Source organism: Bison bison, unplaced genomic scaffold, assembly GCF_000754665.1.
Source record: "Bison bison bison isolate TAMUID 2011002044 unplaced genomic scaffold, Bison_UMD1.0 scf7180017864289, whole genome shotgun sequence".
NCBI classification, from domain to species: domain Eukaryota; kingdom Metazoa; phylum Chordata; class Mammalia; order Artiodactyla; family Bovidae; genus Bison; species Bison bison.
In genome coordinates this window covers 11,206,159-11,220,259 of record NW_011494861.1, presented here as the reverse complement: position 1 = coordinate 11,220,259, position 14,101 = coordinate 11,206,159, and the positions used below count along the sequence as shown (strand labels likewise).

Below are 14,101 nucleotides of genomic sequence, written 5' to 3'. Positions count from 1 at the left end.
GGGACTTGCTCATGTTGAAAAAAATATTCATCAGGGTGATTGCAGCCACCCTGCAATGAGCACCTGGCTGGCCCTGGAGGGAGCTCCCAAGGCTGCTGAGCTGCCCAGCGCCTGTCCCACCACTGCCCAGGGCCAGTGGCAGGCAGTCTGGTGCCGAGATCTGCAATGGCCTCACCACCCTGGATACCAGGCAGAGAGAAAACACTGGCGTGGGCTATGGTGTCACCTGCTGTCTACACACCTGCTGCAGGGTGCAGTGACCAGGCCTGAGGCTTCGTATTCACTCAGAAGGGACCCAGCGGGCCACTCAACTTGGGGCATGGTCTGGCAGACATGAAAGCTACTCTTCTGGCCTCATCTATCTTTAAGGCCATAATTTTAAGCATGAGTGCTTTTCTGAAACCCAACAGCTTAAGTATCAGCAAAACTGGATCAGAGTTTCCCTGGGTACCAGTGTCTGGCTTAGGAACACGCTCCCATGTTAAACAGACACCATTTTCAAAAACCACTTGAGACCACAGCTGCCAACCAGGATGAAATGAGATGGGGTCAGACAGGCAAGTTTGTGTCCAGGCAGGTACGGGGCCAGGGAAAGCGACCACGACTGTGAGCAAGGTGGGCAGGCGGAACATGCCGACAGTGGGGGCCTGAAGGAGCCTGCGGGGCTTCAGGTGCAGAGAGCATCTCCAGGGCAAGGGCCCGGAGCTGGGCAGCCACCCCCCAACACCCCCCTGAGCACAGCACAAGAAGGCGGTTAAGAGTCTGAGAGACCACAAGAACAAGGTTCTGGAAAAGCCTAGGGCCTTGGAATAGGACAGAACTGCCGTGTCCACTGACTTCGAACCCAGGATGGAGGTCTGAAGGCTGTGGGATTTACAATCTTAGAAATCACCTTTATTTTTATCTTTTACCCCAAGAGAACAAAAAGTACACAGTAGAGAAGTGAGTGTAAACATAAATCTAAGGCCTAAAAAACAATGAAATTGAGAAGATGAAAATGAATAGTTAAAAAAAATCTAAACCCCAAAGGTAATTAGTTACAAAAGATCCACAAGATAAACTGGGCAAGTCTGCTAGATACAGCTATACAGGCAGCCTCCAGCTCCGAGGACAAGTCAGGATCTGGGAACATGTTATAGTTACACCAGCACTTCAGCTCACCATTTGGGGAGCAAGTGGTCACACATATTAAAAATTTTACATTAACTGCATTTATAGCCACACATTCCTTCCCATGTTAAGACACATGGTTTTATAATTCACAAAGCAATTACTTGGAACTTACATAAAGATGACCCTCTAAGGAGCCCCAAGGACCCCACCTGACTCTCCTTTCTGGGCGGCCCCTCCAGTGACGGCTCATGGACCCTGTTCATCAGGTCACAGGCAGGCCATCCTTACATTTAGAAGAAACCATTTCTCTTTCCCCAAAGGCGGCCAGCAGGCTGAGGCTAAGCCACAGAGTCCACACAGCCGATGCTGGGAGCCAGGGAGGACGTTCAGTTGTGGAAACTGGTTCTGGCAGGAAATGAAAAAAACCTGGATGCCTCCACCAACCTGACCCCGGAGCTACATTAAAGCCCCACGTGGAACACCAAGTTTGCAGTGGATCAGTTTTTAAAAGGACTCCAAGGCAGAAGGAATAAAGAAATTAAGGTCAAGGGGGAATTTACACTTAAGAAAGGCCAGCTGAGTACCTGCTACAACTTGTACAAACCTCAGGTGTCAGGCAGAAGCCAGTTGCTACAGACCCAAGTCGTACAACCTGACGGGTAGGGGTGGGCCAGAGGCTGTGGGGGCTTCCTGGGTGAGAACATTCTCTGTTTGCTGGTTGTACAATCCTGGGACCCACACACTTGGAGTGGATGGACCTCCTTATAGTCAAGGCCAGGTCCCACCTTGGAGGCGTCCGTGTCTGGGAGGGTGAGGTGAGCCTAGACTTCCTGCACTGCCAAGGACACCTCACCAGGCGTCTGGCTCTACTCACTGGCTGAGCAACATTCAGCAGGTGCTCTTGTCACCACACCTGTCGCCAGGGGCTCGAAGCAGGCAGGCCCCCAACCCCACTCCTGTTTGTGGACAGGACATCAGAATCAAAACGTCTACTTATAGCCAAGTAATTAACACCATTGAGGGCTCAAGCACCACAGGGTCCTCGGCTCTGCCGAGTGTCCTCAGGGCTGTCTCTGTCCCCACCAGCACCTCGGTCTCAACTCCCGCCTCTGCCCAATGACTGGCATTTTTTCTCCCCTGAAAATTTGAACATTTACTGAATGTTGGTTTACATCTTACAGTATTTTCTTAGCTTTGCATTGCAAATTACAAGAACCACCACTTCTGCAACAGCCCCGGCATTCATGCTACAGTCCTGGGTTTTCAGCTAGTCTGCTGTGTCCCAAACACATGGGGACATAGGGCTTCCAGTCCCACTTGTGATCACCAACCTGCCCAAGTCAGCAGACTCATTCTGCCATTCCCTTTATGTGTAGAAGCCCCAGATCCCCCACACTCCCCCTTTAAAGGCCAAAGGCTGACTCAGGAAGAGCCAAGCACTGCATGTCTGGCCCCTTCCCACCCACAGCTAGAGGGCAAAAATCCCACTCAAGTGAAGCAAGAAACCAATGGTCCCTCCCAGAGCCTCAAGAGGGCGCCGACAGGGCAATCAAAGGGTGTGACTGCCAACAGCAAGGACAGCCATCCCCTGGACACTCCCAGGGGGCACAGGCCTGTGCAGTCACCCTGGAGAAGCATCTGAGCACTCAGAGGCTGGGCCCTGCCCCTTCGTCTCAAGCTACCAGGGGCACACACACGACACCTCCAGATCTAGTCTCGTGTGTGAATGCTTATTCGCAGAGAGCACTCTGTGTGATAACCTGAGGTACAGTGACAAAGGGAGCACAGCAAGTGCACTATTACCTGTTTCATTTCTCTTGCTGAGTTTAAGAGCTTTTAAAACATGAATGGTGCTAACTGAACAAGTCTTCAAAGACAGACAAGGTCTCAAGATAAGCCATCAACAGAGTGTTTGCAGTGCAAGTACCAAAAGCGTGGAGTGAGGCTCCCAGCTCTGCCCTGGGGAGCAGCCGTGGCAGACACCTCTGTGCAAGGCCAGGGCGGCCCTCACTGCTCAGATCTCAGGGAAGAGTCTCTACCAGAGCCCGTCACCACCATGGAGGCCAGGACACAATTGGCAGCTCCCTGGAAGTGCTCCTAATTGTTTCTAATGTGGGTTCTGGGGCTTCTGAGAAGGGGACGTGGGTCAGGTGCGCTGGGGGACCCTGGGGACCGTGCAGGGGGCGAGTCCTGGACCGGGGCATCAGTGCCTGGCCGAAGTACTGACAAGAAACACCTGTTTCTGCCCTGATGCTCCCACCCGACGTTCCCCCTGCAACTGGGAAGGAGCAGGTGCAGTGACAGAGCATGCAGCAACCGCCTGCGTCCGGTACTTTTGCTGGAATGGCCTCTGGGGTCCCTCGCACCTAACTAACTTAGAGGTGTACAGAGGACATTCGTAGTTTATTAAAAGACTGCAAGACTGCCAACATGAAGACAGATTTCCACATGGCACCTACACTCCTTCACTTGGAACGTGTCTGGGCTCCACCCCAAGAATCACCATCACTTGAGGTAACGCGAGGAGGCCCAGGAATCTAAAGCACTCGGGGTGACCCCAAAGGTCCTGGTCAAAACCCAGCCAGCAGGATGGCCTTACCATCCGCAGCCTGGGATCACGTGCGCAAGAAGCTGGTGAGTCTCAGGGAGCAGACCCAGTCTGCTTTGTGTCTTTCTGCAATGAGATCCTCTCAGATTACCTGCTTCTAACACGCTTCCTCTGCAGCCACCATGGCCCTCTTGTGATCTCCAGAACACCACCAGGGTGGGAGGCACCCCTGTGGACCAGGGCACACCCGCACGCACACCTACCTGCAGTGCGCGAAGCCACAGGGTTCGGGCTCCCACCTTCCTCACCTAAGCTGCTCTAACACCGCACCAGAACCTTAACCGACTGTGTCCACGTGGTCTCCAACCCCTGGACTGTCCCGTAAGCACAGAGACAGAGACCCAGTGACCCCGCACACCTCGCACGGGCCGCCGCATCCCCCGCCTCACAGGTGCCCCTGAGGGGTGCCCACAGCTGACACGTGCCAGAGACAAGCCCTCGGGGTTAAAGGGCAGCCACTGGGATGCAGTTCTTTGTCTTTCCTAAGGAGATCGTTGTACATCTGGTCATATGTGGTTTTGAAATCATAAACGTTTGGTTTGTCGGGTGCTGGTCCTGGAAGCTTCACGTGAGTTCCTGTTCCGAAGGACCGGACGCTGAATCCTCGTTTGCTGAAAGACACAAAAGGACAGAGAATCACAGTTGGATTAAACAAGACAGAAAATGCTAAAACGGAACAGGAAATGGACTCGAACAATTTTGCCATTTGCAGAGAACATGTTCCTCAGTTTTTTGTTTTTTTTTGATGTGAACCATTTTTAAAATCTTCATTGATTTTGCTACATTATCATTTCTGTTTTACGTTTTGGATTCTTGGCCATGAGGCATATGGGATCTAAGCTCCCTTGACCAGGGACTGAACACACATCCCCTGCATTGGAAGGTGAAGTCTCAGCCACCGGACCACCAGGGAAGTCTCTCCATTTTTAAGTATTTTATACTCAAATCTTAAAAAATCCTGCAGCACATTACACAAGCTAGATGAAGCCAATCCAAGGAGAAGACAAAGAACCAGTGAACGCCGGGGAATGAGGCGGCTATCTGTGAAAGCCAAGGACAGACACACAGTCAAGTGAAATTCACCTAGAAAACCCTGTCGTCTGACTGTCGTGCGACTCTTAAAAGGAAACTGTTTGCCCAGGTTCCCAGCTGCCCTGACACCGGCTTCCCAGGACCTAGACACAAGCCCCAGAGCCCCCAGGGCAGGAGAAGCACCCCCACAATGGCCTCTTGCCTCGAGGCAACGCCTGTGAGGCCTGAAGACAAGGGGATGGCTCAGTGTCTCCTGATAAATGGTCAGGCAGGCAGGACCCGCAAGTCGCACACGGCACTCACGTGGCCCCGTGGCTGTCCTCACTCCAGGGGCTCTGCTGCAGACCCTGTGTCCTCTCAAACTGACAGGCTGGGAGTGCTCAAAGTGTCTGCGTCAAACAGCCTGCTCATCCTCATCTTGTGTTCACACACTGCTGCATGCCCGTGTGGATGCGTCCCTACCCACCGACTTGGTAGCCGACCCCGAGACCGGCAGCGCTGATGTACTCTTCACGGCGCTGTGGGCTCTGCGGCCACCTCTCAGTGTCTCAAGCTTTTTTGTACATTTTATCGTAACTCAGGGGTCTGGCTGCTTCTGGAGCGATTTTTGGTTGTCACAATGGGAGGTCCACAGAGGAGCCAGTGCATCTGGACACTCGAGGCCCAGCACCCAGAGAAGTGCCAGCATGCGGGCCCTCCCCCACCACGTGGGCACCCTTGCCAGTCACTCTCTGCTGAAAGGGGGACGGAGGAGGAAAACCTCACTGGGCCATGGTGCCCATGGGGCGAGACCCACGGTCCCTCCCACTAGACACAGCAGTTCCAGAAGCCCAGTTGAGTCACTGTTCTCCCAGAGAAGCAGGAAGGACCTGCAGGTCACTCAGGGGTGCCACTGTGCAGATGAAGGGTCCAGGAGCACAGTCACCATGCTTGGCACCACAGAGCATCACAGGCATACGTTTTAAAAGCATCTCATCGGGTTTGTGTCTACCAAGCCCTGTCCTTCCACCCCTAGAAGCCCAAGCTGTGCCCCCACCCAAGCCCTGAACGTTGCCCATGATGGAGAACATGGATGACAGCAGAGATGACTGAGGAGCATACTGGGTCATGGCCACTTGAGATGTAAATAGACCTCAAAGAAGGGTGGCTGGAAAGCAAGGGCCCCCAGCAGATGCCCGCAGACCATGGCAGCAGAATCTGAATCCGTTTCCTCAGCAGGTCAGGAATGCACAATAGAAGAAATGTTTTCTGTCAGAGCACCAACAAGCTGGGGCTGAAGGCCCCCCTGACAACAGCCCAGGGGCCACTCCCTCCCAAGATGGTGACGGAGGATAGGTCACAGCCATGTCCCCACAGGAGCATACAGCAGGGGCCATGCTGGTCTTGCTGGCTTCACGATGGCTGCTACTCCACAAGAACTGCCCAAAACAATCACCTTATCCTCACAGAGCCAACTCTCCCCATCCCAGAAATATCCTGGAGGGAACAGGCCCACCAGGGAGGGATGTGTGCTATGAGAAGACACATACCCACAGAAACACAGTCCCCAGGGACCTGGGGCTGACTCCAGTTCCCAGAGAGCCTAAGGTGTGACACCATCAGGAAGCAAGCCGGGGGGCTGTGTGAGCACAGCTGTTGGACAACCATCTAAGACCACCCTGGGTCTGTCACAAAGCCACACAGGTGTGCACAGATCTGGGGAGAAAGGTCTGTCCTTTGGTGGCAGCCCTGATTCTTTTAAACATGTCATCTGAGACCAAATAATGATAAATTAATTATGGGAGAGGGCCTGTGAGGTCAGAGTAAGAAATCATGGTTGAGCCCACTTCTCTCAGCTAGCTATCTATGAAGTCGGCTCCAAAAAGGGTCCCAAAAATCATTTTGGGGAACAATGGGAGAAATAAAACGTTTCCCAACAAAGGTACGTGCAAGATTCACTTAGACACAGCTCCTCCATCACTCTTTAAAAAAAAAAAAAAAGGTATCTCTGTATCTGTCATTTCCTTGTGGTCATTCTTTTGAAATATTTATCCATTGTTAAAGAACTTATTCCATCCTGAAGTGTGGCTCAGACGGTAAAGCGTCTGTCTGCAATGCAGGAGACCCGGGTTCAATCCCTGGGTTGGGAAGATCCCCTGGAGAACGAAATGGCAGCCTACTACAGTATTCTTGCCTGGAAAATCCCATGGATGGCAGAACCTAGTAGGCTACTGTCCATGGGGTCGCAAAGAGTCAGACACGACTGAGTGACTTCACTTCAAAGAACTTATTTACATGAGCCTAACTCTTAAATCTGGGGCTTTCCTAGTGGCTCAGATGGTAAAGTGTCTGTCTGCAATTCAGGAGACCTGGGTTTGCTCCCTGGGTCTGGAAGATCCCCTGAAGGAGAGCATGGCAACCCACTTTAGTGTTCTTGCCTGGAGAATTCCATGGACAGAGTAGCCTGGAGAATTCCATGGACAGAGTAGCCTGGCGGGCTCATATAGCTGCAAAGAGTCAGACATGACTGAGCGACTAACACAACTCTTAAATCTAAGTTCAAATTTGTTAAAACGGGTCCAGGTACAACTACTCTTGAAACACATTAATGATATACAGTGAACAAACCTTAGTTTAGCCCAGCAGAAGCAAAGAGATTATTAAAACCCCAATGGCTGAGGTTTTAAGGAAAACAATCACCATTTCTACTGGCGGTAGGTCTGTCGTAACACCTTGATCCAGGAGTATTTTCTGGAGCTTGCTATGTGCTGGGATTTAGCAGCGATCAAGAGACCCAAACCCTCTCCTCAGATACTCTGGGAGCATGGCATAAAGGCACCCTCCAGGACCCAGGTGGCGGGAAGCACAGGACAGCAAAACCATGGCACAGGGGTGATAGCAGAGTGGAAACAGGGTGCCCTGGGGGCCCCAACACATACTGTACTCTGTAATGCAGACCCCAATAGGACCCCAGGATTTGTCAGGTCGGGGCAGTGCAGGCCTGCCACTGAAAAGCTGCCCACAGGGTTTCCAGGAGATGGAGAGGCCCCAGCACAGCGTCTTTTGTGCCCACCCCCCCTGTTACTGCTGGGGCAGCAAGTCCAAGCTGCCTGGGTGGGTCATCTCCTCTCCTCCTCTCCTATCACAGGGGAGTCTGAGGTTGGAGTTAGGGCCCAAAGGAAACACTGTCCATATGCTAAAAGTAAACTACCCCAAAGATAACCTGGGCTAATCTTTCAGGTGGCTGACCCCTTACCAGGGTATCTCAGAGGATGCCTGATGGTGTCTGAAAGGCTAGGTGACCCTCTCCCCACTAGAAACTATCTGGCCAGTGCGGGGCAGGGGTGCGCAGCTGTGCCCTCTCACTGCCTCCCCAACTGCCTGAACAGTTAGTTACCCAAACATATTTAAAAATAAAATGAAACCCCCCAAAAGAGGAATTCAGTGGCAGAAGCATTTAAACCACACACACAAAAAAATAAATTCGGCTTGTTCTTCCCCCAGCAAAATGTTCACAAGTGGCAAAAAGGCTAGTTAGCAACAGAAGTGCTCTCTCTTCTAAGCTCACGCAGCTGACAACATAGGTCCATCTTATGTGACTGTGCACAGTGACAATGTGTTTCTTACATAAAAGGACTGAGCGCTATAAAAGTATTCCTGACAACCAAAAAGCTTTAAGGGCCAATTATTTCGTATGTTAAATAAATCTTCCAGACAAATTTTTATCAAACTTGTTTTATAAAGGTATCAAAAAACTATCACTATCAGAGACATACTTTAATTATGTTAAATATTAAGATAAAAAAATGTTAAAGCTAAAAAAAGATAATAGTATCATAGAAAATGCTGAATTTTGGAAAACAGAATTGTTTCAGTACTGATGTCTAAAGGTAAAATAAAAAGTTAAAATGAACACTGATCATGAAAACACACAAATTATCAGCATAGGTTACGGGTTATGGTATTTTCCCTATTTTCTAGTGTACTTATTAATCTAATTCAAAGCATTATTTTGGCTAAGACTGAAATCCTAGACCACTGCCAAACTTCTGAAAGTATGACCTGCCTCTAAGTGGGACACAATGTGCTTACAATGATGTCACCTTTACTACAGGTAAAACCATCCATGACTTATTAATCAGCCTAGTTTCTAGCTACACAACGACCCCATGTTTACCCAACACAAATCAACTGCTCACACACCATCACACTTCCAACATCCGCCTGCAATTTCACTGTCGTACAGCCGCAAGCCTGAGATCAACTTCCTGAAATGTTAACATTCCAGTAATGTCACCACTAGCAAAACACTTCTCAATAAATGTTTTCTAGAATTTATTTTACTCCTACCATCCCACAAGGTCAAGTAGAAACCAAGAGGCTTCTCAGCATGAGGTCACAGTGCACAAAGCTTGTGACAAACATACACCGTTTTCCCCACGAGAGCTCCTGCTTGGATGTCCCTGCTCCAGGCCAGCTCTTCCTCCACCCTGGCTTTTCGAAGGTCAACTTGCTCTTCTGGTCACTGCTGGCCTCCCCAGGGTGGGGGCCAGCACACAGCAGGTTTTTAAGATCTAGCACTCGAGTCGTCTCAGCCCCAACACCGCGCTAAGCATTGTTTATCATAGTGAACCTGCCCAACTATCTTTCCTTCTCTGGGCTCGACCTGTTCTCACCTACAGAAGGTTGGTGATGATCCTTAAGGCAGGGAAAATGCTTTAGCTGCTGGACTGATACTATGCTTGGTCTACCCAGTTTCATCTCAATGTTCAGATCCAAACAGAAATCTACCTTCTTCCAACCAATCCTTCTGGTCTTAGTTCTGCCCCCTGAAGACAAAAAGCAAACACAATGCAAAGTCCCTTAAGATCTATGAAGGCAAACATGTCCCCTGTAGGAACCTCTTCTGCCATCCTTAAAGACACGATTTCAAATCCTTCCACCTCCCCAAATGGTCTCCAGTTCACCTTCGCCAAGTGTACCCAGAAAGGAAATATAAAAAAATGCAGCCCAAGGAGCCTTGGGCAGAGCTAACCATCCCTCCCTGGTTTAGGACAAGACAAGGGAGAGTTCAGCACCACCATGGGGAGTGTGCTGTGTCAAGTGGCCCAGGGTTCAGATCCAAGGTACCCCTGGGAGAGGAGGTCTGAGCACCTCCATCCCACTGTGGCTGGGGTCTACATGCTCCACTGAGGACACTGACACTTGAGAGCCCCACCACAAATCGGAGAATCACAGGGCCTCAGCTGCCTGGGCATTCCCCACACCCTGGATCTGGATCCTTCCCCAGCCCATCGGATGTTACTTGTGCATCAGGACTGGAGCCCTGTGTCCAGAACCTTGCTGTTACTCACCAGCTGGGGCTTCTGGCTCTGGGTCTTATCCCCTCACCTCTGTCAGTGTGGACATCTTAAGAGTTGTGAGGATGAAATGACATATGCATTTGTAAAGTACCTGGCACAGAGGGGCTCAAGAGATGACGCTAAACTTCTTTCTTCCACATTTGAAGCCTGTCTGCTTATGTTCCCCAAATCACACTACCCAGGAAGTTACAATTGAAAACAGACTAAGAATTCACTTTAGTAAGTTATACAAATCTTTAAAATTTGAATTACTACAATTAAAAATATAGCTTCCAAAAATCAACATGCTCCTTAACATCCAGAGATAGTTTGGAACAAAAAAGTAATTTAATTGGCACCAAAGGGACATCTTAATCTGCAGAGTACAAAGAATAGGAGGCTCTGTAGAAACAGTCTTCCTACACTCCTTTTAAAAACCTAAAGGATTCCCAGGACTAGTATTTCAAACAATTTAGTCTCAAAAGATCAAAAATGATTACCCTAGGGAAATTATGGCTAGCTCTAGAAAATGCCAACCTTTGTTAATACTTATATTCAACTTGTCAGAAAAATACAGCCTGAGCTGACTTTCAACAGGGCAAAAAACTGGATCTCAGTAATAAACAATCTAGCATGCACATTCCACTACCTACATTTGTTTGGTCTGATGGTTAAGATTCCACGTTCCTGATGCAGGGGGCCGGGGCTGGTGCCTGGTCAGGGAACTAGATCCCGCATGCTGCAACTAAGACCCAGAGTAGCCTAAAAAAACCTACATTCCCTTTGACAGTTCATTTCAGAAGTTTTCCTAAGCACAGTTTTATGCAGTTGTAACTAAACTGCAAATGCAATTTTCCTGTTTTCACGATCATACTTTTTTGTTGGCCACGCCAAGGCAGCAGGACCTTAGTTCCCTGACCAGGAATGGAACCTGTGCCCCCTGCACTGGAAGTGCGGAATCTTAACCACTGCTGCACCAGGGAAGTCCCTTATCATATCATTTTAAAATACTTTTCTCAATCATTTTTAACGCCTATGTCTCATGTCTCTACATCTTCTATAAGCTCTCCTACTTGTAACAAAAGTCATTATATAAATTACTTAAAGATGCTATTAAACCTTGTGAATTATCCAAATGGAGAGAATATCATAGTTTCAAAAGTGAAAAATGACATGAAAATTTGTTCAATCTCAATAGCAACTTTAAAGCTAAAGGAAAGGCAAAGTTCTTATTTTGCCCCAGCAGCATGAAAAGATGTAAATAATGCCCATATTGTGAGGAAATGGGAGTTCTGTAAATAGGCACTTTTCTGGAAAGCAGTCTGGCAGAATGTATGAAAATGTAAAATATGCCTACCTTTTGACTCAGCAATTCTACCTCCAGCAATTTATGGAAAGGAAATAACTAGAAAAGTGTACAGAGAGACATGAATGGCACAAGGATTTGGACATTATAAAACTGAGAAACCACCCCACGTCTGTCACTAGGGATGATTACCAAAGTGACTACTGCACAGGACTGCTTGCCTACTCAATCAATTTTGAAACCACTGCCATTACTCAATCTGAACAGATATGTTTAAATCCAATATACTAAAATAAAAGCAGAAATGAACACTGAAATCAAACTACATTGACATCCTGTGGAGAGATTACAGAACAGTGTTTTGATCTTTCTTAAGTGTGTGTATGTATATACAGAAAACATCCAGAAAGAAGGATGTACACTGAAACAGTACTTCAAGTGATTCTTATCTTCCCCATCTTCTACAGCAAGGATGTTTTGCAACACGCAAACACTATTATTTTAAAAAGGAAGACAGTCCCCCAAATATAAACATCTTAGGAATTAAGATTCATATCTAAAATAACTTCACATTCATGAGGTAAATAATGTATGTTACTCTAAACTTACCTCCTTTGGCTCTCATTCGTGAGTAAATTTGAAAGACAGTAAAATGGCTAAAAGTACACAAGCATTCCTACTTGGTGATTATCTCCAGGGGCTCTTCTCCACCCTCCTCTCCACAGGAGTACCAAGGCTATACCATCTACTTCAAACTAAGGAAGGGATTGTAATTTGCAGTGACTGAGGACTATTAGGTAGGCAAAACTTTAGAAATGATTGAACAAATTTGCTAGAGGAAATTTAAAAACACCTCCTTTTGTAAGATTCCATCCCAACTTTGTTATGCAGAGAAGAGCTTAAAACAAAGAATCCAGAACCAGCCAGAGTCAGCAGAATGAGGTGGTCTCCAGGTCACTTGTTATTCTAACTGAAGATATTAAATTTCATTTTCCTTGAATAATTTTCCATGAATGTGAACTTTGCAGTCTTTTCTTTATATTTACCACTAAAATACATATATTTTAGTGACTCTGAACAGATACACGCAGTTTGGGGATCAGATCAAGCACACTGTAATCCTCCGACTTTCCAAATTTTAAAACAACTTTAAAAATTCTAGTTTAGAAATAAATTCCACATTAATTTGTTAGGTTTCAAGCATACCACATTCGACCAAAAAAACACATTAACTGAATACTGTGGATAGTGTGGTAGATCTTAGGGAAGAATTAAACTCCTAACTAGCAGATCATGGACACCTGGTATGTCCAGCTTCATAAAGAATGAGGAGTGCAGGAGAACTCTGATTTCACTGGGAGAGTCAAAGCTGACTGCGGCGGTAGGGGAAGCGAGGCATGGTTGCCCTTTAAAGTCCAAGTAAGCAAACTTCGGGAGAAAAAGCAATTTCAACTTTATTTTACTATCAAAGATGACATGTACACCTAACTTTTAACTGTAACACAAGGGATCAATCTCACATTCCGTGACGTGCTTTTGAACGAAAAAAACTATCAAATGGGAATAAACTTTTATTAAACGTACACATCAGACTCGCAAAAAGGCAGTTACCACTGAAATATAAACTAAAAGAGTGAAACCAAATTCACGTGTGATTCAGAAATTGTCGACTGGAGATTTTCCAAAGGAGAAAGGAATTCTTTGCATGAGACTTGAAAAATGTAAACAGGAGTAAACACACAAATGTATTAAGTTAAAACAGGCCACTTCCGTGTTTTTAACGACTTGTGCTATCCTGAGGTTCTGTCGTGCCAAGTTTTCCACGTTTGATACAAGGCGACACGCCCTGGACAAAGCCGGGCTGTCCTCTCGTGGACCCTAAGCTTCGGCTTGGAACTTACCACCTCACTGCAGAGCATTTAAAGGAGGTCACTGTTTTCAGATACAGATGTGAGTACTAAGGAGACACGAACAACATAAGCCTTTCAGGTTTACGAGCAGCTTTCGAGGTTCCCGTCATCCGGAAACATTTCGGCTCACATTCTGCATTTTTCCTGACACTAGGTACATATGGGAAAAACCGGACGAACCGAGCTTTTCTCGAGTCCTCGCAGCACACGGCCCCGGAGCCAATGAGCCCGGACGCGGCGCGGCCTCTTGGCCGTCCTTCGGGAGCCGCCGAATACCGCCCGCCTGGGAACCCGGGATGCCCAGCACCGGTCGGGGAGAACCGGGGCTGGTAACCGCCGCCACCCAGCACGGGTCGGGAGCCGGGATTGCCCGGCACGGGTCAGTCCGAACCCAAGATCCGGGGCCGCCGCCCAGCATGGACCGGGGAGGGCCGGGGCCAGCAACTGCGGCCGCCACCACCCAACACGGGCCAGGAACCGGGACCGCCCAGCACGGGCCGGCTAGGTCCGAGACTAGGAACCAGGACTGCCCATCACGGGCCGGGGCCGGAAGGACGGCCAGTCGGCCGGCGTCCGTGGGGCGCGCTGGGCCAGGGCGGAGGCCCCAACTACCTGAGGATGTTGTGCGCCTCCATGCTCCGGTTCTGGTTGCTCGAGCACACCACCGCACCCGCAGTGGCGACGACGGCATGGCGGCAGCCGCACCGTCTTGCAACTCCCACTTCGGGACTCCCACCCAGCCGCGCCGCTTCCGCACGAGCAAGATGGCGGCCTCCACGCCCGGAAGTCATGACGCGGAAGCGGGGGCGCC

General features: G+C 48.8%; 1 protein-coding gene across 1 annotated transcript in view; it reads right to left on the bottom strand.

Moving 5' to 3' along the window:
• SSU72 (SSU72 RNA polymerase II CTD phosphatase homolog (S. cerevisiae)) overlaps positions 1-14,081 on the bottom strand; it is a 24,859-nt gene extending 10,778 nt beyond the window's left edge. The window contains exons 1-2 of the mRNA XM_010849998.1: positions 13,903-14,081; positions 4,189-4,332 (exon numbers count right to left, since the gene is read on the bottom strand). Coding sequence (XP_010848300.1) covers positions 4,189-4,332; positions 13,903-14,081 — 323 coding nt within the window. The remainder of the gene's footprint in view (positions 1-4,188; positions 4,333-13,902) is intronic.
• Between the last annotated feature and the right edge of the window lie 20 nt (positions 14,082-14,101).